The sequence below is a fragment of the Falco naumanni genome, chromosome 17, assembly GCF_017639655.2.
Source record: "Falco naumanni isolate bFalNau1 chromosome 17, bFalNau1.pat, whole genome shotgun sequence".
Lineage (NCBI taxonomy): Eukaryota > Metazoa > Chordata > Aves > Falconiformes > Falconidae > Falco > Falco naumanni.
In genome coordinates this window covers 3,074,226-3,099,485 of record NC_054070.1, presented here as the reverse complement: position 1 = coordinate 3,099,485, position 25,260 = coordinate 3,074,226, and the positions used below count along the sequence as shown (strand labels likewise).

At 44.3% G+C, this 25,260-nt stretch overlaps 2 protein-coding genes across 13 annotated transcripts; both read left to right on the top strand.

Moving 5' to 3' along the window:
• ZC3H11A (zinc finger CCCH-type containing 11A) lies at positions 1–19,427 on the top strand. Of its 10 annotated transcripts, none has more exons than XM_040616387.1 (19): positions 1–155; positions 5,841–5,896; positions 7,269–7,321; positions 7,748–7,949; positions 8,147–8,266; positions 9,029–9,152; positions 9,599–9,802; positions 10,360–10,476; positions 11,009–11,089; positions 11,541–11,651; positions 12,380–12,442; positions 12,698–12,793; positions 12,993–13,058; positions 13,613–14,110; positions 14,746–14,819; positions 15,507–15,831; positions 16,125–16,294; positions 16,717–16,784; positions 17,338–19,427. In XM_040616387.1, the coding sequence occupies exons 4-19, from the start codon at positions 7,896–7,898 to the stop codon at positions 17,600–17,602; spliced, it is 2,436 nt and encodes an 811-aa protein (XP_040472321.1). In that variant the 5' UTR covers positions 1–155; positions 5,841–5,896; positions 7,269–7,321; positions 7,748–7,895; the 3' UTR covers positions 17,603–19,427. The 10 variants fall into 10 exon arrangements, with proteins under 10 accessions (XP_040472321.1, XP_040472322.1, XP_040472314.1 ...); XM_040616386.1 differs by lacking the exon at positions 1–155 and adding an exon at positions 165–4,845; XM_040616383.1 differs by lacking the exon at positions 1–155 and adding an exon at positions 165–4,845 and having other exon boundaries at positions 6,884–7,321.
• Positions 19,428–19,772: 345 nt separating this feature from the next.
• SNRPE (small nuclear ribonucleoprotein polypeptide E) lies at positions 19,773–21,988 on the top strand. Of its 3 annotated transcripts, none has more exons than XM_040617023.1 (5): positions 19,773–19,911; positions 20,090–20,116; positions 20,603–20,665; positions 20,930–21,008; positions 21,719–21,988. In XM_040617023.1, the coding sequence occupies exons 1-5, from the start codon at positions 19,858–19,860 to the stop codon at positions 21,772–21,774; spliced, it is 279 nt and encodes a 92-aa protein (XP_040472957.1). In that variant the 5' UTR covers positions 19,773–19,857; the 3' UTR covers positions 21,775–21,988. The 3 variants fall into 3 exon arrangements, with proteins under 3 accessions (XP_040472957.1, XP_040472959.1, XP_040472958.1); XM_040617024.1 differs by having other exon boundaries at positions 19,807–19,893; positions 20,114–20,116; XM_040617025.1 differs by lacking the exon at positions 20,090–20,116 and having other exon boundaries at positions 19,800–19,893.
• The last annotated feature ends 3,272 nt before the right edge of the window (positions 21,989–25,260 follow it).

Below are 25,260 nucleotides of genomic sequence, written 5' to 3'. Positions count from 1 at the left end.
TAGCAACGGGCGGGCTGAGTTGCCCGTATGTTAGGCGCCATCTTTGAGGCTGGCAGAGAGGAAGGCAACGGCCCGAGCGGCAGCCCCGGTGAACCGAGGCGACGCAGCAGCGGCAGCGGTGGTCCCCTGGGGTTCGGTAAAGTTCCAGCTCGCCGGTAACTAGAGCCGTTCGTAGACCGCAGGGGCTGGGGAATGGTTTCTCGCCAGGCCCGGGTCCCCTCGGTTCCCCTGAGGGGAAGCAGGCCGCATCCCCCGCGCCCGCCGGGGCGGGCGGCCCAGGCCGCGTCACTGAGCCCTCCCCGCCGGGGTGGCCGTGGACGCTGGGGCGGGGAAGGCCGCCGGGGCCCCTGGGGCAGTGCGCACCCCCGGGGACGGGGGTGAGGGGTTCTCCTCGGTGCCCCTGGGCTTTAGAAAGCGGGATCTGCTTCCCCGTTGCCTGAGGTAGGCCCAAGGCAGGCCCGTCTCCCTCTGGGTACTGGGGGAGCTGCTTCCCCGTTGGCCGAGGTAGGCCCAAGGCCTCCTCTCCCCCGGTTACAGGGCCACGGCCCGGGTCTCTCCCGTTCCCTGCCCTTCTCTCGGCTGTTAGCCCTTCTACAGGGCCTGGCTGCGGCCGCCCCCCCCCGCCGCCTTCCAGTGGTCTCCCGCCGGCAGTGTACGTTATTTTCAGTCAGAACCTTGTGCCTGCCTTTTGTAGCAATGCACGTAAGGGGCGGGCGTGCTGTAACGTAGTCGTCTGGCAAATTGCTCCTCTGTCCCCCAAAGGAACTGCCTTCAGGATCTGACTAACTCTGGATGCACCCGGTTGTCACGGTTAATTTTTCTCCTTTAGGTTGTTTAAAACAATCCAATTGGGTGACATTTGTTTTTGTTTCTTCAGAATTGGATCAAAGAGGTTTCTGTTTTCTTACTTTGATGTTTGTAATGAAAATGTAAAAGTGATTTTTACTGTTGCAGGGATCATTATGTGGAGCCTACAGAATGTTCCCAAAACTGGTGCTTTGGGGTGCACGCTGCACTCCAAGAGATTGAGCTCTGGGCCATACTTTCAAAATAAAAACACTGGGTTATTTGATTGTAAAAAAGGAGATCTGGGGATGGGGGATTGTGAAATGATATCAGGACTGCCACAGTGGCACATGGTTGAATTGGACACACATTAAAATGATCAGGCTGAACAGGTAGGCTGAAATTGCTGGATGACCATGTGTTTCAGGAAGAAAGCTAGTCTAGAGAAAACTTACTCTTGCTATCACTTCTCATCTAAAATGGCACCCTTCCAGATGGCTGCTTCCTGGGGAGACTTGACTCTTTTTGAGATTTAATAAAACATTTCAATGAGGAAGATGAATTGTCGCAGTAAATTGCTGCCAGGCCTTGCAACGTTGGTTTCAGAAGCAGAAAAAGGATGAGTGTCTTTTATTTTAAGTATGCTTGTCTCACCCAAGAGTAAGATGTAGCAGCCTTAGCAGTCCCCTTTGTTCGGAATCGATTCCCGATGCCCATTTGGACATCGGGGAGGAAAAGCTGGCAGACAGAGAGAACAATAAAGAAGAGCCACCCACTAAAAATACAGGAAAGAAGGGGTTATGCATTAAGAGAAAGCCACTACATTAAAAATAGGTGCTATCTAAAATTTTTTTAAGTTTTTGGGACCTACGGGTACTGCTACACCTGCATGTGCTGCAGTTGTGCCTGTTGCCGCTGAGATGGAGAGAGCTTCCTTAGTGCAAACTGTTAAAGCATGCGCTGTTGGCTGGAAGAAGAGCAGAGACTTCCATTGTGTGGAACTTCAGATTGATGGTTCACCTGGTGTACCACATCCTGGGGGGAGGAAGGGGGGAACCTACTTGTGGCAATCCTGGTACTCTTCTGAGGGCACAGAGTCCTTTGTAACATCTCCAAGCAGAGTGTTGTGTACACTGGGCCATGGCCAACAGCCAGGGATCACAACTGTAAGTGCTGCAAGGGAGGGTGAATGTTCCTGGAACATGTCTGTGTCAGCCATCTCCCCAGACAGCGGTTTTAGCAGTGGGAGTTTGACGTATGTTCCCAGCTCTCATGTGTTCTACAGCTCTTGTCAGTAGTGATGGTGTGGCAGAGCCAGCGGGCTGGTTTTTTGGCTGGAAGAGGAGGAGTGGACTGCAAATGTGCCTGAGTAAAGGAGAGCTGTCAAACAGATTTGCCTTAGGTGTGGGTTGTACTGGTGCAGCTGTTGCAAATGCAGCAATAGTGGATTTTGGAGAAGATAGAGGGATTTTTCTACTTGAAAGTAATGCTGTCAAAACACTTGATGCCAGAAATTAGGAAAAACACATCTGTTGTATGGAACTTCTCAGCTGACCTTCAGTATACCTGGCACACTCCTTGCAATGCTCAAAACATGTGTCAGGCAGAGCAGGGCAGGGACTCACCTTGACACTTGCATGTTCCAGCAACACTTGCAGACCACACACCCTGCGTGCTGGGCCAGGACCTAAATGTGATGGTACTGTTGGTAACCTGAAGCTCAGGAAGCACTTCTGGATTTTTCTGCTGTTCATGTGATGTATTGAGCTATTTCTTTTCAGTGGATAGGCTTAGAGCCAGTAGTGGTTCAATGTCTTCAGGCCTGGGTGTTCCTATTCCATCTTTGCTTACTGAGCAGGTGCTTGGTAGGAGAAAGGACATGAATCTTAACTATGGGACTTAGACTGTCAACTACGTACTGCTATGAAGGAACTCAGAGGTGAGAATGCACTTAACAGATAAACAGAGCTATTACAGAATTAATTACACTTTTTTTTTTTTTTTTCAAAGCCAGCCTTTTACAAGTTCACGCAGATTGTGACGCTAGGGAGTTTCCATCTATAACATGGCTGTACGGCATTGTAGAAGAAATATTTTTCATGGCTTTGGAGAAAGCACAACTCAAAAATACACATTTAACTGTTGATACAGGGATCCTGAACCAACCACAGACTGCTTGACAGTGATGATCCACTCAATATCTTTTGATACATCTTCTGCACCAGCAGAAGTCCCCTTTTAGAAAACAGGCAGCTCCCTCCCGCTGGCTTTGCAAAACTTCTGCAGTAGGAATTGTCCTACAAGAACCAAGTTACCATATTGATGTGTGGCTTTCCCTTAATCTGCTCACCCCTGGCTTTCCAGAGTGGCGTTGTACACACAGTGCTAGGTGCCAGCTGCCATGTTATATATATATTTTTTAATTAATTATTCAGGACTTTGAGCACAGGAGCATTGAGAACAGGTTAGCAGGTACTTGAGAGATTTCCTTGCTCATTCTGCTTAAGCCTCTCACATTCCTCGGGAACTGCAGCATTCAAACTATCTTTCACAGGATCACTTGAAGCAGGAAATAGCTGTTCAGTGAACCTCTCTCTGCCTTTTATATGGTAAAGTGACTAAAACAGCAGAAGGTGGAGCAGTCTCCTCCTAGGAGGGAGAATGGCGCTAAGCTCGGCTCATTCTGGTGGTCCCAGCTGTCTGATGAGTGCAAGATTCTTGCCCTGCACGTGGAGGCCAGTGGGGAACTGCATTTTTAGTCAACTGCTGCCATTGGTCACGTCCTGGCTTTGCAGAGCACATGGAAAGACTTTCAAATCAAAGGTGTCCCTGCCGCTTTTGGACTGGGAGATGGGTGAAATATCTTAGACTTGAAACTGATCTTCTACAGAGTGATGCGCTCGGATCTGAACGATTTGTCTTGGCCACTTTACTAGATCCCTGCTGTAAAGGTTGCTTTGAGGAATTCCTTCTCCTGCATCTCGATGTGTCAAGCTAAAGACAAATCCATACTGAAGCAGTGTCTGATCTCATGAGTGCTGCGGTTCAGGGTTATTCTTTTGACAGTTAGAGAAACACCAGGTCAATCAGCCCTTTCAGGAACAGGTTGATTTGCCTCTCATCTTAAGGAATAATGTCTTAATTCAGGTCCTAAAGTGGCACGTCTTCAAATAGAACTGCTGCAGCCAGCAAGGGGCGGCTGTGCCTTACGGTTGTGGTAACTCCTAACCGACTCTGATCATGATGAAAGGTGACCCTGACTCAATGGCAGAGGAAGCTGAGACGATCATCTGCTTTAACATTTCCCTTCTTGGCTAGCAACCTTGCAGTCTTTACTCCGAGAGGGCCTTGAGTGCTATAACCCTGTATCAGAACATCCCCCCAGTCCGTGTTGAGACAGTATTTATCAGCTGGAATTGACTAAAAAAAATGTTTAGAGTAGAAATTTTGACTGTCTTCTTCAGCTTTGGACAACATAGCTTTCCATTTTCATACAGAGAACCTTGTTCTTGTGCTAGCAAGAGGTTCTGTGCTTCAGATTGGTATGATGGCGTGGTTTGTGTACGCGTCCTAACGCATTGTTCCCTATGTAGCTGGTGGCGCCAAGTGCAAGCTAGCAGGTAAATCAGCACCAGCTGTTTTGCAGCTGGTGTAAGTTTAACTGCAGTCAGGGTTAGAACATGTAGTTCCTGGTGCTCTTCCTTCCTTGTCATCTTATTGGACTGTCTTAATAAGTAGGGGTGTTGATCTTTTAATATTTTTTTTGTAAGAAATCAAAGGTGTAACGTAGAGGAGCCAGGGAGATTGTCCAAGTGATATATTTTGTGCTGTATAACCAAAAATACCCATAGGTAGGTGCAATAATACTTCTGTCATACGTGCGTTGGGGTGCAAAAAAATTTTGTTTCCTCCTTGCTCTTTGATACAGGACAAAGGCAGGTCAGCAAGCTGGAAAGTTAGACCAGGGAGTACGACTGTTTCTTCAGTACCAAGAAAGACAAGCTTGTAAAACAAAAGTAGACGGACTTTCATTGTACTATTTATCTTCCCTTAGCAAAGGTAAATTTTATGGCACTTGTGACATGTTTTTCCTGACCTCTAGCTACTGCATCTGTAATTGTTTATTATTTTTTTTACAAAATGAATTAAAAATCTCTTGATACAAAAAGTTTCTGGAGAAAAAAAGGAGTGTTTCAAGTTCTCATCAACTTTTGTTAGAGACCTCCTGAGTGCACCAGAGTTACTCATTTTTACTCAGTTTCAGGGGTTAGTTCCATTGACTTCTGTTCAGCACTCAGATAGCCATGTTAACTGGTAGCAGTTTAGGGAAAAAAAAAGAAAGGTTTTGAGTGAACCTGTTCTAAAATGAAAGGATTCTTATGGAGTTTAGAACTTTGAGGTTTTTGCAGAGTTCTTTTTGTTGGGTTTTTAAATTTGTTTTTAAGTTTTGCTTTTTTCCTGTTCCTTAAACAAAATCCTTTCAAATTCTGACCAGCTGTGGAAGTCTGCTCAGGAATATGAAGGCAACAAATGCTGCTGAGCTACTTGGGCATTCAAAAGAGCTACATCTGAGGGTTGTTTTTTTTTCCCCTCCCAAGGTGGTAGATATAGTAATATTGCATTATACAGGTGTCTCTGACTTCCTAGGGAAAAGAAATGCCGCCTTCTAGACTGTATTCCTTCCAATTTTTATTTGAATGCCTCTGCTCAGCAAGGTAGCAGTCCTTCAGTTGCCAACTATTTAAGTGTTGGCTTGTGCAAACTGAAGAAATCACGCTTGAAATTCAATTTAAGAATCGATGGTATTGGTAACATGTTTGGAAAGATGTTTCTTGTCAAATTTCTATGTGATGGAGCACCAGTAATCTTTAGAATTAGATGCATAGGAAGTAGTATGACACAAAGCCTGCTTTTGAAGGTCAAAAGTGAATGGTCCCGTCAGTACTGAAGAAGGGAGGAAAACTGTGCACTTAACTACTGTTTTATTCCCTTTGTCAAGCAGTCTAAAACCAATAACTAATATGAGAACCCAACTTCTCCTCTCTTTATTTTAGATTTGGGAAAATTCCCTGCCAAAAAAAAATATCCTGGAAAATTCACTAGTGTTTGTGTGAGTAAAAGGTTCTAACCTTTTATTATTAATTTGTAAAAACTATTTCATTCAGTTTTGTCCAAAAGAGTCAGAAATACTTTGCACAGGAATGTGCAGCATTTTAATGAAAAGGGTCAGAATCACTTCAATTTGAACTTTACTGGTCTGGTTGCAGATTTTATGGCATTTAGTATCTCTAAAAAATAAGAATCAAAATATCTGATTTTACATTACAAAAAAAAAAAAAAACAACCTGCTTGTGGCTAAATAAATCTGTTTCAGCTCTGGTGGCACCAAAAAATCATCAGCTGTTGAATTGGACATAAGCCATCTTTTCAAACCTTCCGTGATCTTGCAGTGATGGATAACGATGGATATATGGGTTAAGGAACAGCGTATGATGGCAAACTTGTAGTATTTGTTCTGATGTAAAAAGAAAACAAATTATTTCCTAAAATCAAAGTAATGCAAAATTATCAGTATCATGCAGCCATGCCACTTGCAAAGTGAGCATTTCCCTGCCTCTTAAAGCTTGCTGTATCCTTGATCTGCTGTCTTCCTGCTGTTAATTGATTGCAACTCTACGTGTCTGATCAGGGCTAAAAGTTGTTCTCGATACGGGTGTCATACAACATATACTGTGCACGCCTGTGTGTATAGATATGTTTATACTGTATGCATGTACATATGTATGCATATTTGTGTGCTGGCCCCCAAATCACTCATGTTATAAAACATCAGCCTTGAAGGCATATTCATCAAAATATTATTGTAGATCTTTCATTTTTTCCAGTTCCCTCAAAATGAGAGACTTCTAGCAAATAGCCAAAAATTCTAATTTTTTACTATCACTCTTGCTGACTTTATTATCACTTACTCTTGGTGTGTGTGTATAAACACATATGTGTATATATATATATACATATTTGTGTATTTATACACACAAGTATGTTTTTGCTGTACAGGTAATAAAGATGGGGGAAGGTTTTTGTGTTTTCTTAATAGGTGAAGAAAACTTGAAGACCAGAAATTGCATCTTACTGAATTTTAAATTAAAAAAAAAAAAAAAAAAATTATAATTGCCCGGCTGTGGAAGATGGATCCTCATTTTTGCAGCCACTTTGAATCACAAGCTCATCTTTAAAAGCATTGGGTTTTTTTGTTGGTTTTTTGGCTTTTTGGTTTTTTTTTTTGAAGAGCTAACTACCCCTGGCTGTCTCCAGTATGACAGTATCCAAATGGACTTGCTTCCTCCATTAGTTGTAAGATGTTTAAAAGCACATCCTATGTTTGAATTGTGGATGAGAGGTTCCCTTGGCAATGTGAGGAGGAAAATTCTTTCTACCCCTTTATTATTAATTCACGGATTCAGTGTTGGTTCGGCCTACAGGAGAAGTTAACTGGAAGTCTTTGAAGATCAGTATCTTTGCTGAAGTTATCCAGGTATGTGAACTTGAAGATACATGGTGATTGGAAAATAATGTTTAATATTTCAACTGTTTTATAGAAATTTATAGAAATTATTAGTACCCACAGTTAGTCATCGGCTGGTAACTCAAATGTATAACCAGTTTTTTAAGAAATGGCTCTCATCGGGTGTGCAGCCACATGCAGTAGTTTTTTCTGTGCTCCGAGGCGTATAACTACTACTAATGACACAGCAGAGAATGCTTGCTCACCGAACCCATGCAGTTTTTACAGAAGTTTGATTTAGGATTGGGATACTTTCTGTGTACAGCTGATTTCAAGACATTGTCTCCTGCTCAAGAAACTCAATTTGTTTAACAGAAAGATTTTTTTAATCTGTTTTTACATAAGTAAAAACGCTTATTACTTCATTATTTTTCACCTATTGATACCTTTCTTTAGGGTTACTTTTAAAAAGAAGATTTCACTGTTCAAGCCAGTAGAAGATTTTCAGGCCAAGAAAGAGTGAAACCAGCTCTTGCCAAAACCGGAGGAAGTCCCTGTTGAGTGAACCCTTAGAACCTGAACTCATTCTAAGAATTTGCCCATTATGTCTAACCAAGGAGATGACTGCTACTTCTATTTCTATTCCACGTGTAACAAGGTATGTTCGGGTTTCTTTTGCTTTAGGGTTATTTTTACCTTTCTAGTTTTTATGAGAGGAGAGGGAAGAGTGGGAGGAGACATACAGATTTCTGTTAACTTAATAAGTAAGATTCTGCTTCCAGTTCTAATAGCATGGACATTTTTTTAGGCTGTACTCTTTTATATTCCTTTTTGTTGATTTCCTGTTGGTTACAGGGAGACAGCTGTTCCTTCCGCCACTGTGAAGCTGCTCTGGGAAGTGAAACCGTCTGCACGCTCTGGCAGGAGGGTCGCTGTTTCAGGAATATCTGCAGATTCAGACACATGGAAATTGATGTGAGTGTTTGTGTAAAGATGCGTTCTCAAACTAAATCACAGAAAGCATTTTTCCTTGCTGTAGGTGGACTGAATGTGCTTTCCATGATGGATTTACTTACTTTAATATGATACTGGTTTCTGTTACTAGGAGAGGGACAGGAGAAAGCTGGGGAAAGAAAAAATGATTCCTTAGGTATATCTCAGCAAGAAATTCTTGTGTTAGGTGCTGACATTTATTTTCTTACAACCTCATTGATCAGACTGCTTGAATGTGCTGGGGCAGGGTGGCAGTGAACAGCCTGCACTAGCCTCCTAAAGGCTAGGCTTTATAATGGCCTGTCAGGTCTTTTCTGCCCTGGATTTCTTCAGATAATATTGTTCTGACCTCTTGGGGTCGTAGAAGGTGGGAAGAGAAAAGATGTGAGGGAATTAGGCTCTGAAAGAAATTCCCGTAGATTTAACCTAGGCAATTTAAGGCATTTTTCCCTCTGAATAATCCTGGTATTTTGCATGTTGTATTAGTTTAACCCACCCTGAATTGATATGTTAGAGTGCTTGTCTTCTCAGACTGAACGATGGGCAGGCTAGATAATACGTGGTTGTTATAGCTTACACAAACTTTGTGTGTACGCCCTGAAATAATTTGAATGATAAATAGACCTTTGGAACAGTGTTGCAGCACTGCACTGTGATAGTCCTGTCTCTGGCATGATGTGAAACTGTCTCTTTGCCAATCTTAAGTGAGTGTTACCGTGAGCTTTTCTTTCTTTCCGTCTTCAGAAAAAACGGAGTGAGATTCCTTGCTACTGGGAGAATCAACCAGTAGGCTGTCAAAAAGCCAACTGTGCTTTTCATCACGCGAAAGGACGTTATGTTGAGGGACTCTTCTTACCACCAAGCAAAAGTGAGTTTCTTGGGTCCTTTTTCTTTTAAGTATTAAATAACTAATTTTGAATATTGCCTAGGAGTGCATACAGTACTGTAGAAGACATCGAGTAACTGCTCATTTATAAGTGCAGGGAGACGTCTGCAGTTGGAAGCTGTTAGCTAAACGGAATGTAATTCTGGTGTTTAATTTTTTCTTTTGTGCTTGGCTTCTCTGTGCTTTGTGTGATCTTTGCCTTTCAGGTTGCTTTCTCCTCTTTTAATCCTTTCTGGGTGTAAGGTAATGAGTTTTTTGTGTGAAGGGAAGCCATTGTTTACAGTGTAACCAGAGATGAAGAAGAAACAACTCTAAATTCAGTATCCAAGTGGGTTATCTGCCTTATCTACTATATCTACACAGTGAGTGCGGCGTTGGGGTCAAAGTGTTAAATGGCCAAATTACAGATGGTCCTCCTCTTCCTCTAGCTACACTTCCAAGTCCACCTGAGTCTGCAGAAGACGATGTAAAAATGGCTCAGATATCACTGCAGCAAAACAAACTTTCTGTCCAGTCAAATCCCTGTCCACAACTGAGGGGGGTGATGAAAGTGGAAAACTCTGAAAATGTCCCAAGTCCTACACATCCTCCAGTTGTAATCAATGCTGCAGATGATGATGAAGATGATGATGGTGAGCGTTTTTTACTTACTGAAGGCATTTCTACTCTGAATATATAAATCACAAAATAGTTGAATTGTGTAGTGTTTAAAGCAGGGGTCCTCAAACTTTTTAAACAGGGGGCTGGTGCGCGGATGAAGTGGCAGGCAGTCATCTGCAGCTGCTTGCTTCCCCCCCCAGCCCCCCCCCCTCACCCCAACCCCCGGCGGGGGGTGGGGTAGGGGGGGTCTGTAAATACCGGAGTGCGGATTGAGGACCCTGGGGGGCTGTATCTGGCCTACGGGCCGTAGTTTGAGGACCCCTGGTTTAAAGCTACAGGCAAGACTTTGGAGTCCTAAAAGTTCGGGTTTTTCCCAGTGTAGCTCTTCTATTGCATGAGTTTGTCAAGTCAATATAGCTGTTTAAAAAAAAAAATAAATCCTTCTATAAACAGTTGTTTGTGTTTGTAGCTAAGAATATGAACAGAACCTGAACCATGGACTGCAATGTCATTGTATGAGCTATGTAAACATGAAAAATCTTGTTTAATCCCTGCTCTGTAACTGAACAGGTTTATTTTTGCCTTTTAGACCAGCTTTCTGAAGAAGGAGATGAAACTAAAACACCCGTCCAGCAACCAGCGACAGAAGCCCATAATGGATTGAGGATAATTTCCACTAGGAAATCCAATGCTAATACAAATCAAGGTAGTCTTTAACTGCTGTAGTAGGATGGATTGGAAGGAGAATTTGATAATTAACTCAAAAGCAATGTGTTCCGAAAATATGGTAGAACATAGGGGAGCTGGATGGAGTCAGTTATTTCCATGAGCTTGTTCTTATCTAAACATGTTGTATGTCCTTTGGCTCAGACAGATAAACTCCTTGTTTACTTCTGTAGAGCAAAATAGAGCTGCAGAGTGGAGTTTAAATGCCTGCAGTTGTGTCCTCTGAAAAGTTGTGGAAAGCCATGTCTAACGATAGAGCAATCTAATATCATGTAGATGGATTAAAAATACTTAAAACTGTAGGTTTTACCCTGCAGGATGGGAGGAGGGGCAAAGAAAGGTCCCAGCTTCTTACTAAAATACCTCCGTTCTATGGCTTTTTTACTTGTTGGGAGTGTTGACAGGGTTCATTTGAAATACTTCAGAAAGGTTCTGAGCTGTAAGAAGCTTGGTGATCTGTGCTCTTCAACATGTGCCTTTTAAGTCTCAGTTTAACTGTTTTGTGTTTTCAGATGTCAATTTAAATTTTGGAATAAAAACACTGGAAGAAATCAAATTGAAGAAACTAAAGGAAAAAACAAAAAAACAAGGTGGTGAGTTAATATCCCCTATTATCCCTCTGCCTTCTGTTCACATGGTTTTTGTTTTTTTGTTTTTAATCCTTCTGATAGAACCTGGCCAGCTGTCTGTGTATAGGCAAATACAGTTAATTTGCGGAAAAAAAAAAAGGGGGGGGGGAACTTTTTTGCACTGTAGTGTTCAGGATGGGAGATTTCCATGTTTAGCTGGGGATCTTGAGCTACTTTGGCATGCAATCTGTTTTGTTAAACTTGAACAGCTGGTATTCCAGACAGGAATTCCAAGGGCAAATCAGAGGGAAATTGCTCAGCGCATTTTTTTTAATTTTTTTTTTTTTTACATGCACTGGTCATTATGTGTTTGACAGTAATGAATAACTGGTTTTGGTTTTCATGATAGTTCTTGTGTTCTGTTTTGTTGGGGTTTTTTTCCTAAACATTCTTATGTTTTGCTTGCTATGATCAGAGGGTCCTTCAGGAGTTTCTGTTCATCCACTCCAATCTCTGACTGTTCCTGTGCCAGAAAAGGAAAATGAACGGACAGTAGTGAGAACTGTGACTCTGTCTACAAAGCAAGGTAACAGTGAATACTATTGTTTTATGGTTTCATGGCTTCTAAACCAAAAGGTTAGGTGATAATTAAGGTAATTCAGACACGTTAATCTGCTGGGTGCTGCCTTTTCTTATTAAAACTGTGCTTTTATGTTTAAAGGCCCTGGTTGTATTGGAAAGACTTGGCATTTGTTGTATTGCAATAAAAGATCAAGAAGTGCTTTTTTTAATCAGCTTGACGTTAAGCCATAGCTAATCATACATTATCACCATCCTACAGATTCTCAAACATGCTTCATTTGACTTCTGTGTTCCTGAGGTTGAGTGAGATTTGTGAATGAGCTAATGTGTTGACGGCATGTGACAATGTCAGTGCTTGGGTTAAGTGCATTAGCAGCAGAGGGAGAGGCTGATGTCAAAACAAGTGTCAGTACACAATAAGGGGATAACGAGAGTAATGAAAGGGAAGACCTACAGAAGATGGCATGACACAAGTAGTGCACCTTGGAAGCATTGAAGAGGCTGGCAGTGGCAGCTGCAGACAGTAGTGTGATATAAGTCTGTATAAATTATTGTGTCTAGATCTGCACAATTCCTTTTAAATGCAAGAAATGTGTGGGACTACTTGTAGTTGCTTGTTTATGTGGTTTGGATACCAAAAGAGAGTGTCTTTTTACTGGGACGTGAGCTAGAAGGCAATGTTTTTACTGGCTGCTGGTTTCTGTGCATTAAAGAGATGATGATTTGTTTTAGGGGAGGAGCCTGTGATTCGACTGAACCTTGCTGACAGACTGGGAAAACCAAAACCATCTGTAGGTAAGAGCTTTTTGTGAGCTGTTTGTTTGGGTGCCCTCATCTAAACATGACTATATTTAAAGGCATTTTTCTGTATGTGGGAGGGAAGTTTTGGTGGAGATCTGTATTGGCTGCAGAAATGGCAAATTTTATTACCAAGCGAAAGACAAATACAAGAAAGTATACCTGGAAGGACTGAAGTCTGTGGCTGACTGTTCTAAAATCCTCCTTCAGAGGAATGTTCTTACAGTATTTCTTGTTTCTCTCTTTCCAAAGCTGGTAAAAGTGTCCTTCCACTGAGGCGCAACCTTGCTGAAAGGCTGGGGAAGAAGATAGAGATTCTGGAGAATGCTGACAAAGCACCAAAGAGAGGTACAGCTACTAAACAGACCTCTGGATTGAATGCACAGATTTTCTGTTTGTCCTTTCTTTTAATGGAACTTTTGCATCTTGGTTGAGGGCTCAGGGTAACTTGAAATCTCGGTGAAGTGATCTCCTGCCTCATATCAAGATGTGAACACAAAATTGAGATTTGTGCAGTCTCCCTAACTTTTACCGTTCTGTCTTGTAGTTCAGGTCCCCAAGTCTCTGAAGGAGAGGCTAGGATTACCCTCTGAACAGACCAGTACTGAGACAGGTAATAACTGGGTATTAAATATGCCTTCCCCTTTTTTTTTCTTTTCATGAAATTCCATACAGCCCTACAAGTTAATTTAAAAAACCTGCCTGATTCCTTTTGCTCGAGTACTGAAGCTGTCCTGATGGCTGCTGTCAGAGATCTGACTCGGGGAGGGGGTGGGGGGGGGGTGGGGGGTGTTTCCACTTGTGCCTTGTCAAGGTTTCATGCTCCTGCTGTGAACAATCAGAAGCTGCAGTACACTTACACATAGGTAGAATAGAACCACTACCAGGAGCAGGAGTTTGAGATGCTAACAGAGAGGCACAGTCTGAGAAGGAAACAAAATGGGTTAATGTTTTTTTTTGTTGTTGCAGCTCTTTGGAGAGCACTCATTTTCAAAAGACAAGTGGCTCAAAGGAGGAGAATATTATGCAGTTATATTGTCCTAAGATGCATTATTAGGAACAGTCAAACCTAGTTTTCCTTAGTACTGTGACAAATTTGGGAGACTTTAAATGTTGTTGGACTCTGTTTAAATGTTGGTCCTTATCTGTTTTTTCTGATGATGACAGAGAAGGCTGCTAAGCCAGCAGGAAAGATCCATGTGAAAACACTGGAGGAAATTCGTCTTGAGAGAGCTAATCAGAGACGAGGAGAGCCTCAAGCTAAACCCCAGACTGAAGGATGTGGTAAAACAGAAGATCCCAGCTTGGGGGCAAGACCTCCTGCAGTTCGCATCAAAGCTTTCTCAGGAGCCCTGGTTGAAAAAAAACGCAAGCGAATGGAAGACGAGAAGCAAAAACCAGAAGAGTTGCCTACCAAGGTGAAAGTTGAGAGTGAGCCCAAGAAGCAGAGCACACTTGCTCCGCCTGTGCCCAGCAAAGTGCAGCTGGCAGAGTCTGCAGGTAAAGCCAAGCCAGCAGGAGAAGTGCGTATTAAAACCTTGGAAGAAATCAAGCAGGAGAAAGCTCTGCGAATGCAACAGAGTGGAGAAAATGTGCCAGCTCCACCAGCCCAACCCGAACCTGCCCCGACAGGGAGGAGATTGTTACGGATCACAAAGCTAATAGGTAATAAGATGATTTGGTACCTGCCCTGGTGAAGTGCTTCCTCTGTCAAGCAAATTCAGTTTGCTCAGGATTCGCTTTGCTTTTTCCTTCAGTGTGTACTAGAGGATGAAAGAGTTTTAAGGCTGCAAGGTACAAGACAGTGCTGAAATACACAACCATATTATTTTCCATGCATTACACTATAGTTTTCTGTATTTCCCACTGGAAATTTCATTCATTGAGGAACTTTGTAATCTAATTTCTCTTCTGTTTTTTATCTGCCATCTGTTTGTGATATGGAGTCTTGCCTGTGCTGAATCCAAGTTTACCTCCTCTCTGGCATATGTGGTGTTTAACTTGGCTATTGAGGTATATGTGTTTGCGAAGCTTGGATCAACTTCTGAATGTGAGGGCCAGTTTTTGTCAAAAATGACAGAGCATCAAAGATCTCATCATTAAGATCATATAAGCCACGTAAAAAGAGCGAGTGTGATTGAGGGAAGGATGGCTCAAATACTGTGGATTGCTTACTGTAGCCTTTCCCTCTGTCCTGTTACTAGACATGAGGAAATAAACACACCAAGGAAACAGAGGTAACCAGATTTCTTTACTTCTGCTGTTGACAGATTTATTAATTTTTTTTGCTTGTTTTAAAGGACCTGGAAGGGAAGAAAAGAAGATAGTGGAATTGAACAAGCTTTCTCCCAAAGCAGTCTCTGCACCTGCAGAGGTGAGTCCTTTGTAAAGACAGATATATTCATAAAATTTCTGATAAATTTTCTCACTTTTTGTGTACTCGCTGCTTGCTGCCAGTTTGAGTGTGCTCCTACCTTTTGGTGTTTGGTAAGTGCTTCAGTAAAGTCCTAAGTCCTGTCACTTTCAATAACATTTCCAGACAATACTGTAATCCTCAAGCACTGAATTAATCTGATTATACCTGGTAATGAATAAACCCCCCTATTAGCACCAGATAAAATCTGTGAGGTTAATGTGGAGGGAATGTTTTTCTTGTCAGTGACTTTATCTGTCAGACTTGAAGAATATCTTAAAATCTTGAGGTGTTTCAACAGAGAAGGCTAAAGCTTTTTATGAGAGGGAATCAGACTTACAGTGAATGCTGTATTGGGGAGCTTGTATGACTGGTGCCTAAAAAGAATGTAATAGGTTACAGCTAGAGTCTTCTGCTCTATTAAAGAAGCTTGCTGTGTTGGGAATTGCAGGCTTTTGAAACAGTATTTCCATAGTAAAGCATGGATCTTGTTACAGGTAATGTTTTATGGAAAAAATGTCAGATCTGAATGGTATTAACATGCTCTGTTCCACGTGGAGCCATGTTGGAGGGGTTGCCACTCAGATTTTCTTAATAAAATCTCCATAGATTTTTGTGCTATTAGTCCTCTTTTTGGTTTTTTCCTAGCCCTCTGATCAGAGTGCACCTAATGCTAAAGTTCAAGTGAAGAGCCTTGAAGAGATTATGAAGGAAAAGCGGCAACTGAAACGATGCCAAGAAGAGAAACTTCAGAAGGAAGCAGCTGCTGTGCCATCTCCTGTTGAAAAAGCAGTGAAGGATAAAACTCCAGCATCAGGGAATCCTGAATCCACCGTGGTTTCAGGGCCATGTTCCCAATTCATGAAGAGGGCGTTGGTGAAACCTCCAGAACATGGGGTTCAAAGCCCAGGAAAAGATGCTGCTGTACCCCCAGGGAAACAGGCAGCTCAACTTCCAGAACGGAAAGCTAAAAGTAAGCGTTGGCTGTATGTTAAAGAGTTACTTTAGGTCATCTTTTGAAAGAAAGGCAGATCATGACAATTTTCATGTTGTAACTGGCTCCTTTTTGTAACTTCTTTGCTCCTTTTATGGCTTGTTGGTAAACAGTGTTTACTATGTGGAAAATAACTGCTGTGAATCTGGGAAATTGGAGTGTAGTTGTTATGGCCAACTATATTTAACTAGAAGGATTATGGGACTGTTAAAAAGAAGCTGTTTGGGTTTTTTTGTTCCTGAGGCAGAACAACTCTCGTTCTCTTACTCTAGCCAAACCTAAGGCGTGCCTGAAGCCTTCTGATGGGAAAGCCACCTGCCCGACAAAGCAGACACTGAAACGTAAAGCAGCTGAGAATCATCCCTCTGCTGTGGCGGCAGTGAAGCCACTGAGTACCACTGGTGGTGACACGCAGGAGCTTCCAGCTAAAAAAGCAGCTGTGGTAAGGACAGTGACAGTGGCTGAGGCAGTAATGGGTCCCTAGTAAAATTTATGCCCAAGTTTTACCCTCCTCTTGGAGAAAAGATGGAAAGCTGAAATACTCTGCGCGTCTCTGTTCTCTTTTAAATCCAGAGGTGGTCTACAGGATGGCTGTAGTACCCTTCTGCTTTTTATTAGATAAATGGCAGCATTTACATAATACTCTGCTATGATTTCTCTGTGGTATGAAGGATTTTGTCCATTAACGCTGTGTTCTTACAAAAGACACAAGGTCATTAGTAAACTTCAAGCGAAGTTTTCTTCAGGAGTGCCCTGGTTCTGTATTTTGGTTAAGGTTCAGCTATGCCAGGGGAGAAGCAGCAGAGGAAGGATTTACTAAGTCTTTTACCTGCGTATCATGAAAACTGTCTTGTTTCTTCCTAGGCTGTTGTTCCTGTTTTGCCAGAAGACAGCCTGGTCTCCGTACCTGGGAGAGAAAAACCCAAAACTAGGTAACAAGCACAACTTGTTCTTTTTCTTGATCAGTGTGTCTTTCATGTGAAACATAAGGGGGTTTTGCATGTGGAAAAATTAAGAGGTTTGAGATAATTAATGTCAAATTCAACAGAGGAACAATTAATCAGGAATAATTTTCTAGCAGCTAGCAGGAACGCTTATTTAGATTTTTTTTTTTCTTGAAATGCTGCAAGTTGGCACAGCTTTTCAGTGACTTTTTGGGTTTTCTGAATGCCTGTAGAGTTTGACTGCTTAATCCTTTTACAGTCAAATTAGTAAAAGTGGCAGAGTGTCTCTGATCACAAAAATGGAACTGTCTTGGCCAGACCCAGGCTGCTCTGTCTTCACGGATAAATCTCCAAACTGAAAAATGTACCTGCTGATACATTGGACTCTTATCAGTACTGCCCCAGGTTAATTTAATAACAATCCCAGTGTAAGGTTGAGGTGTCAGAGGGATTAACTACAGCTTTAAGCGCTGGTTTGCAGAAAACATCTCTCTGGTTAAGGAATGTCATTCACTGATTTGCTCTTTCTTGTTCTCCCAAGTCCTGAACTGCATATTGGAAGCCAAGCAGACTTCATGGCACAGTCCGAGGTCTCAAGCTCAACTTCAACTTCTTTACAAGTACCAGTGAAAACACGCCGGCTGAGCTCCACAGGGGCTGGGAAAGCACCCTTATCCGTAGAAGATGACTTTGAGAAACTTATTTGGGAAATCTCAGGAGGCAAACTGGAAGCAGAAATTGACCTGGACCCAGGGAAGGATGAGGATGACCTCCTCCTGGAACTTTCTGAAATGATTGACAGCTGAACTGCATATTCTTAAGGCTTTAAAAAAAAAAAATTAAAACTTTATATTTTATTGGATACCCAGAGATGATCCTTTTTCTAGCTAAGGCTTTGCAATGAGTCTTAAAGCACAGTTGAACTGGTAGAAATTGGCAGTATCTGCACTCCTTTGTCCTAAATTTCCCTGCTGGTCAGAGTCAAGGTCCTGTGCATCCATTCTGTAACTATCGGTGGTTACCTTTGACATTAAGAGGACAAAGCACTTGTTTATTTTGGGACAGAGAGGTGCCCATCTGCAGACTGTGGTGGTCACGAACTGATGTACTGATTCAGTGATGCTCCGAAGGCTTAAAGCTTCCTTCCTTCCTCCCCCACCCTTGGCAAAACACCATTCAGCGCATTTCCAAGCTTTTTCTGACTTCTTGGACAGTTGATATCTAAAGCCTGGAGTTACTATGTCAACTCTTGAGTTTTATTTATGTATGTTATCATTTTGACTTTAATCTTTTAGTGTAACTTAATTAAATGTTGGGGTGGGAGGGAGCAGAATACTTAATGTTTTGGACCAAATGTGCTGCCAGGGGTGGTGGTTGGGGTCGGTCCATCCAGCCTCACTTGGAATTATCAGGGATGATACAATATCAGTGTGGAAAAGCAGCATCTCTGCAGTACAGCTAGAATACCCCCCTCTGATTTTGTTGTACTGTACCAAAGCTTGGGGAGGTTTGGTGCTTTTTGCTGATGCGAACAGGATTCTGGGGTGGATAGTTGGGATTCCTCTCGCAGTCTGCAGTAAATTGGCAAACTAAGAATTGGTTTAAGTGCCTCTTGGTTCCAAGAATTGCTCTGCTGAGCTGCTGGCTCGTCTTCTGTCGGGAAGCGGTGGCTGCTCGGACTCGTGCTCAAACACCATCGGCTTCATCTGATCTCCTGCCCGCTGTGCCGTGCCACCGCTGGCACCGACCCGAGGGGGAGCGTGTGCCTGGGCTGGAGATCTTGGAACCTGGTACTGCTGCAGGACCAACCATGCTCTTTTCGGGCGTGCCCCAGGGATCCTCCCTTCGGTCTCCCTGGCACCCCCACCCCGCCACTGAGGCTTGAGCTCCGTGTATGAGTACACGCTGGAGGCTGCTGCTCTGCCACAGGTTCTACATGCAGTCCGAATTTGGGACCCTGAAGAAAATAGCTGAGGCTGAGGTGTATTGTGTACCCTGCCACCAGTTTTCCCTAGCAGACATATTTTGAATTGTTTTCTTGAATTCTTTGGAGAACTTTGGTCTCTTCTTACTATGATTTGTGAAGCCGTAGGGGCCCTCAGGCATTTGCTGCTGGCAGAGGAAAAAAAAAATATGAGTTGTTTTGAGTTGATTGTAAATACTTTCTCTTTGGAAGAAAACACTTACGTGCTTTGATAATCCACTGTGATGTCTTAGTTCCTAGAGGAAAGGTTTGAAACCAAAATTTAGGAAACTGCTGTTCTGGCTCCAGAATGGTCACCTGGCTCCAAGCTGCCGATCCTTTATCCTGCTGAAGGACTTTCTCACGGTGAGATGTTGCCAGCGGTGACTGGGGGAGAGAGGAAGAGTGTGCCTGAGCCTGGCGAGGAAGGCTTCCCCCCTTGGCTTCCCTCCTCTTGCTCTGTTGTCAGCCTTTGCCGCTCCCTCTGCCGGGGTGAGATTTGGTGTATGCCATGGTTTCTGTAAATATTTTATTCTTCCATTTTATATTTGTATTCTATTTAAGGTATTGTATTAAACATAGTTTGGCCTCCTCTGCCTTTACCGGTAGTTGAACTATTCCACACAACAGCGGTTAGCACTGTTTTTAAATAAATCTGGTATAGGAAAGGTGTGGGTGTGTAGTCTATTGGGGCAGCCCCTCCTGCTGGCCCCTGGCTCCTGTTTGCCCTCTCCCCTCCTCTGCTTGCCTCCCCCCCTCCTCCTCCTCTCCTCTCCTCTGCTTGCCCCCTCACCCTATCCTGCTGGCCTTCTCTCCTCTGCTTGGCCCCCATCATCCTACTGGCCCTCTGTCCTCCTCTCCTTGCCACCCACTCCTGCTCCTCGCCTTCCCACCCCCTTTGCTGCTTGCCCCTCTACCCCGCTCCTCTCTGCTCGCCCTCCTGCGCGGAGCAGTGGAGACAACGGTCCTCCCAGCCTCCTAGAGCGGCCAGGGCCGCCACCTTCCCACGGCTCCTTGCGCGCTCCCGCCGTGCTTAGCGGCTTCCGGCGGCGGGGGTGGCGGGACGTGTGCCGGGCAGCGGCAGCAGCAGCAGCAGCCATGGCGTACCGCGGGCAGGGCCAGAAGGTGCAGAAGGTGATGGTGCAGCCCATCGTATCCTTCCTGTGGTGGGGGGCTCGTCTCGGAGCCGCGGGGAGGCCGGGCCGGCGGCGGGGGCGGGGCAGGAGGGAAGGAGCTGGGCTGTGAGGCGCTGGTGGGCCGCGGGGGCCGCCCCCGGGGCCGTGGCGCCGGAGATTTCTTGCCGTGCTGTGTCCTTAACACCCCGCTCCAGAACCTTATTTTCCGCTACCTCCAGAACGTGAGTACCGTGGGGCGGGCGGGGGAGGGCTGCGGCCGGGGGAGGGGGCTGCGGCCGGGAGCGGGGGGGCCAGAGGTCGCAATTCGCCTTTTGAAGCCGGTTTCTGTTGAGCTGAACGAGTTGGTACCGCTCAGGTACGTGAGGAGAGCGGCTGGCTCCCAGGGCAGCGTTTCCTTCGCTCCTTGAGGAATTACCTTCGTAACAGGCGTTGGTCTTGCAGGCCAGTGCACGGGGATATTTTTCGTGTGGTAATTTTAAAATCTGTGCTGTTATATGTTCATAGTGAACACGTGAAGTATTTACAAAATAGTATAATACCTTAAAACTGTGAGGACCTAACCAAAATCATGTGTGAGAGTTAGCCCTGTGAGCGCTGCAGAGCTATAGTGGCTGTCGGTAGCGAGGATCACTTAATACGTAGGAGAAAATAAAATTTCTTGGAGTATTTACATTCCTGGTTTGCTCTCCTCCTCCACCATTTTGCAGAGGTCCAGGATCCAGGTGTGGCTTTACGAGCAGGTGAACATGCGGATAGAAGGCTGCATCATTGTGAGTATCACTATTTCCCTTTGTTACTCTTACGATTGTTTGAGGGTTTCTTTTTCAGATTCACAAAACTATTTCTTCATGTCAAGAACTACCAGGGGTGGGGGTGGTCACAGTGGTTAATGCCTCTCCAATGAATAGTCTTAATTGCCCAGCCCACATCAGCACAGCTAATGATAGTTTGTGTGGTTGTCGCTGAAGTTTAGATGTAGCTGAGAGGAGTCTGCCTGCCTTCGCTCACTGACTGCTTTTGTTGCTGATTTTTAGGGCTTTGATGAATATATGAACCTGGTGCTGGACGACGCAGAGGAGATTCACTCCAAAACAAAATCAAGGAAACAGCTGGGTACGTCCCTGTGTCTGTGTAACCTGAGTGATGCCTGAAACTTGGTTGTGCGAGCCTTCCATGTAGCAATGCTGTAAAGCACAAAACATGTGAAAAGTGTTGGGTTTGAAGTGTTTTTTCCAGGAGAGTACTGGCAGAGTTTTTTCCAGAGCAGGTACTGGCTCCTGCTGTTTCTTGAGCTGGTTGGTTGTGTTGAATGTGCAGGGGAAGGTGTCTCTGCCTGAGACACTTGCCAGTTTTTGTCTTTCAAGCGCGTGTCACAACATATGGACTTTTTCTGTAGCCAGGGTGGTGGCAGGGGTCCAGCCAGACTCCTCAGCTACATCTAATGTGGGGGCCCTGAGCAGTTCTAACACTTGCTGTGTCACCTCTGAGTCGAAGCCAGGAAGCGCTTAAGTGGTGGTATTTAATAACCACCTGCTGATGAGGACACAAACAGCTGTCTGTGACAAGTGACATGTTTGGGCTCGTAGTGGAAACAGCGCTGCTCGAACGCCGAGCACAGGAGCGGAGCATGTGTCTGATGCGTTGTAGTGTGAATTGTGAACGTGGGCAGCCATATGGGAAGGGGCTCAGTGCTACGGATAAAAACTTGGTCGGTTGTCATGTGGGCGACTTCGTGCCGTTGTGGAATGCTTTTTGAAAACACGAGGTTATCGTTAGAGTCTGGGATCTCTCTAATCCCCTATTTCCTTTCTCTTGTGTTGCAGGTCGGATCATGTTAAAAGGGGACAATATCACTCTTCTACAAAGTGTTTCTAACTAGGATTTGTTGTTCACTTAGAACAATGGCTACGGTGCTTCGGAGTGAATAAAGTGCTAGTGGGAACAGGACCGTCTTGTAGAGAGGAAGTTATGCGTAACCGGGATGACATGCAGAGTTGAAAACTGCACATTCCTTTGTGCAAGGTTGTTTGGGGTTTTTTTTGTAGTTTGAAACCATGCATGATATATTTCACAAATAAACATTTTTACATTAACTGTAAACATAAATCTGCTTGCTTTCAGTCTCATGCCCTTCTCTGAGTAGAACAAGGGGAGAAATGTTTTCAGAGTGATTTTCACCGTGGATCTGTGCAGTCTGTGATAAATATTTGTGTGTTCTGGGATGCGTTAGGTGGGCAGGGTGGGCTCATTCAGGATACTGGACTGACGTGCAGTCCTTGAGCTTGTGTGGTTCTTGTGAGGAACCTGGGGCTGTGGTATGGTAATCCAACATTTACCAGCTTTACTGGTAGGCGTGCTCGTACAATAACTTATCTTCAGCTCGGAGAAGCAGAGAGGGCAGTTGGTTTGGATTAAATCTCTTGCATCTTTGGGCAGTCTCTAGGTTAAACCATGGCACTGTGAAATAAGCTGGGATATCGGATGTATCAGTTGAGGGTTTATCATACTGGTTTCTTTTTATTATCTGTTTTAAGGATCTGGCTGTTCTATTCAAGTTTCCACAAGAGAGCCGATTTGCTTATCACATCAACAAAAGATAAGTTCCCTAGCTTAGGTGGGGCTATCAGTCCCCTCTGCTGCTTTTCTCATGTAAAGAAAGAGAAAAAAAGAAAGGTTTTGGCTGTAATTGTAACTTGGAGACTAAGATTACCTGGATGGAAGAAAATGAATCTTGGTAGTCAGATTGCACTAGAAATCATTTAATAAGCATTCAGTATTTCAAAACTTAAAATTGTGTATCGCCTTAAGCGTGAAAATTTATGTTCAAGATGGAAGATTTCTCTGCCAGAAGGCTCATGTATTTCTATCCTTTGAGGCAAGACCATCCAGCGTGCTTCTCCCATTCCAAGAGGTTGTACATCAGGAGTACTGTAGCAGACATTCATGGTAAGAAGCTTTTGAGAAACCACATGACCTACTACAGTGGCTAGAACAGCTCCAGCTGTACAGCCTGCTAACGGAGTCGGTGGGTTTTCTTATTTCTTATTTTCTTCTTATTTCACAAGCTGCAAAGTCCTTTCGACACAGTCAACAGAAATAACCCGCCGGTGTCACTTGGTAATAGAAGTCATCACCAGAAGCTAGCACATGGAATAAAATTGTATTGAAGAGGTCACCTGCATCTGCTTTCCATTTTATCCCCAGTGTACCAAGCGAGGCTTTCGGGGAAGGCAGAAAGGAATTGTCGTTAATGCAGGCGTTGCAGGAAGGGGTATTTATGATGCAGTGCTGTAAAATTTACCTGCCTCTCTTCATTGCTGCAGACAGATCTTGAGACTCTAAAAAAGCAGAGTCCCTTCCAATTTTGAAGTTGCTTTGAAGTCATCATTTCTCTTTCCAAGTGTGTGCAACTTCTTACTAATAGTGTGTATTTAGCCAAAGGTTATTTAATGGGATGTGTCACATCACGTTGCTTGGCCCTGGTTTATCCAGGGCCACTGAAATTAAACTGGCTTGGAGCCTGCCAAGGGTCTGTCCTCACGCTTTGCACATGGCTGGCAAGTGGCTGCTTTTTGAGAAGAGCTGGACATTAGGAGAAGTAGCTCGTTCTTATCAGCAGGGCTGCCGCCAACTCCAAATTGTGCACTTCAAGACCATGTAATGCCTCCTAAAGCTCCTCTGCTCTTTGATTTTATCAAATTAGCGCGAATGAACGTCAATATTCGAGTAGGTTGATGATGGGAGGAAGGAAGTCTAGGCTAATCAGCTCTGAAGCATCTCATGATAAGGTACCAAAATAGTCAGTAATTACGTGTGTGTGGGAGCTGCAGAAGAAAAGGAGAAGTACCCCAGCAGGAAGCCGTGAAAACTGCAGAAAGCCGGTAGGAGAGTCCAGGCATGTGTGATGTCCAGGAGGAAACACAGCCCCATTGTTTGAGGATTGCCTGGCAATGGAGCATTGTGGTCCCCGAACAGAGCTTCTAGGCATTACCAGCACATAGACGGGGCACAAAAACAATTCTGGTGCTGCCAGACTGGCTTCCCAAGTGGCACTTGTCTGTCCTCATGAAAACCACAGCACTGACTCATCCAAATACTTGCTGATTTTCTTTTTTTTTTTTTTTTTTTGTTAACCCCGAATCCTTCCAGCTTCCTGAGCGTTTCCAAGCTGCAGGCAGCGAGAAGGTAACGTCTCATGAGCCGCCTGAACCGCCCAGGGCCAGGATGAGACTCAAAACTGGCTGCAAAAGAGTGCGGCAGACAGAAGGGGGTGCTGCGGCCCCGGCCAGCTTCCCCTGCCCCTCCAGCAAAGTGTCACAAGCCTCCGCGGGAACAGAGAGTTCCCCAGCGTTCGAGCAGCTTTATTGGCTCCCAAACAACCTGGAAGAAAGCGAACTGGGCTGTCTGGTGTGGGGCTGCTCTCAAATGGTGCGGTGGCCGGACAGGGTGCTTGCATCTCCTGGGCACCGGCACCTTCCCCGGCTCCTCCACACCCTGGGGTGTCCCACTCCAGAAGGGAATGAGGAGTAGAAGGTTCTGGTTTTGGCTGAGCAAGAGGCAGTGAGGAGGAGCAAGGTAGAGTGAATGCTTGCAATTGGACTCTGTGTTTAGAAAACTCCCATCGCTTGGCTTTCTGCTGCCTTGAAGCCTGTTGTGTTTGCTTTTGTGAATTGTACTTTTCCATAACGTGCAAATTCCTTTCCCTCCAGTGCGGGGGTGGAGGGGAGAGCGGGGAGGCGTGTAAAGGCTCCTTTTGAAGAAGATGCCTTGAGGTGGCGTTATTAGGAGTGCCCCAGCGTGCTGGATTATTGCAGTGGGATGTCATGTTGCGGTGCAAATACCACGCTGCAGTGTTCACACATCTCTAGGAAACAAAGTGCCTATGGTGGGGTTTGCCAGAGAAAGTTTTCTTACTGCTGCTAGCTGTGTCACAACCAAAAATAGAGCTGACCATAGTTTTAGGTACCGTCTCACTGTACCTGAATTTCTGTTTTGTAGAAATAGAGCTCAGTTTTGCTCAAAAAGCGAGCGACTGAGACCTGCTTCTGCACTAATGATGGCACGGGTTGCATAAGACAGAGCTCTCTACCATGCGGCGCTTCAGTTTGAGACCATTGTGCTGATTGTGGCAGGCAGATGAGAGCCCTCGGATCCAGATGGGGCTCTGCAGTGTTTGATTATTTTTTTTTTATTTTTTTTTTTTAAACTGTTAGCACCTTTAACAGCACTGGAAGGTGCTTTGAGTAAATATTTGTCCTTTTTCTTTGCCTGTGGCTTTGAGGTTCTGGGAAAAATGCTGCCTTTCTTCTCTTTCGCACTTGGGAATTGCTTGCCCTGGCCCAGCCCAGTCCTTTTGCAGGATGAG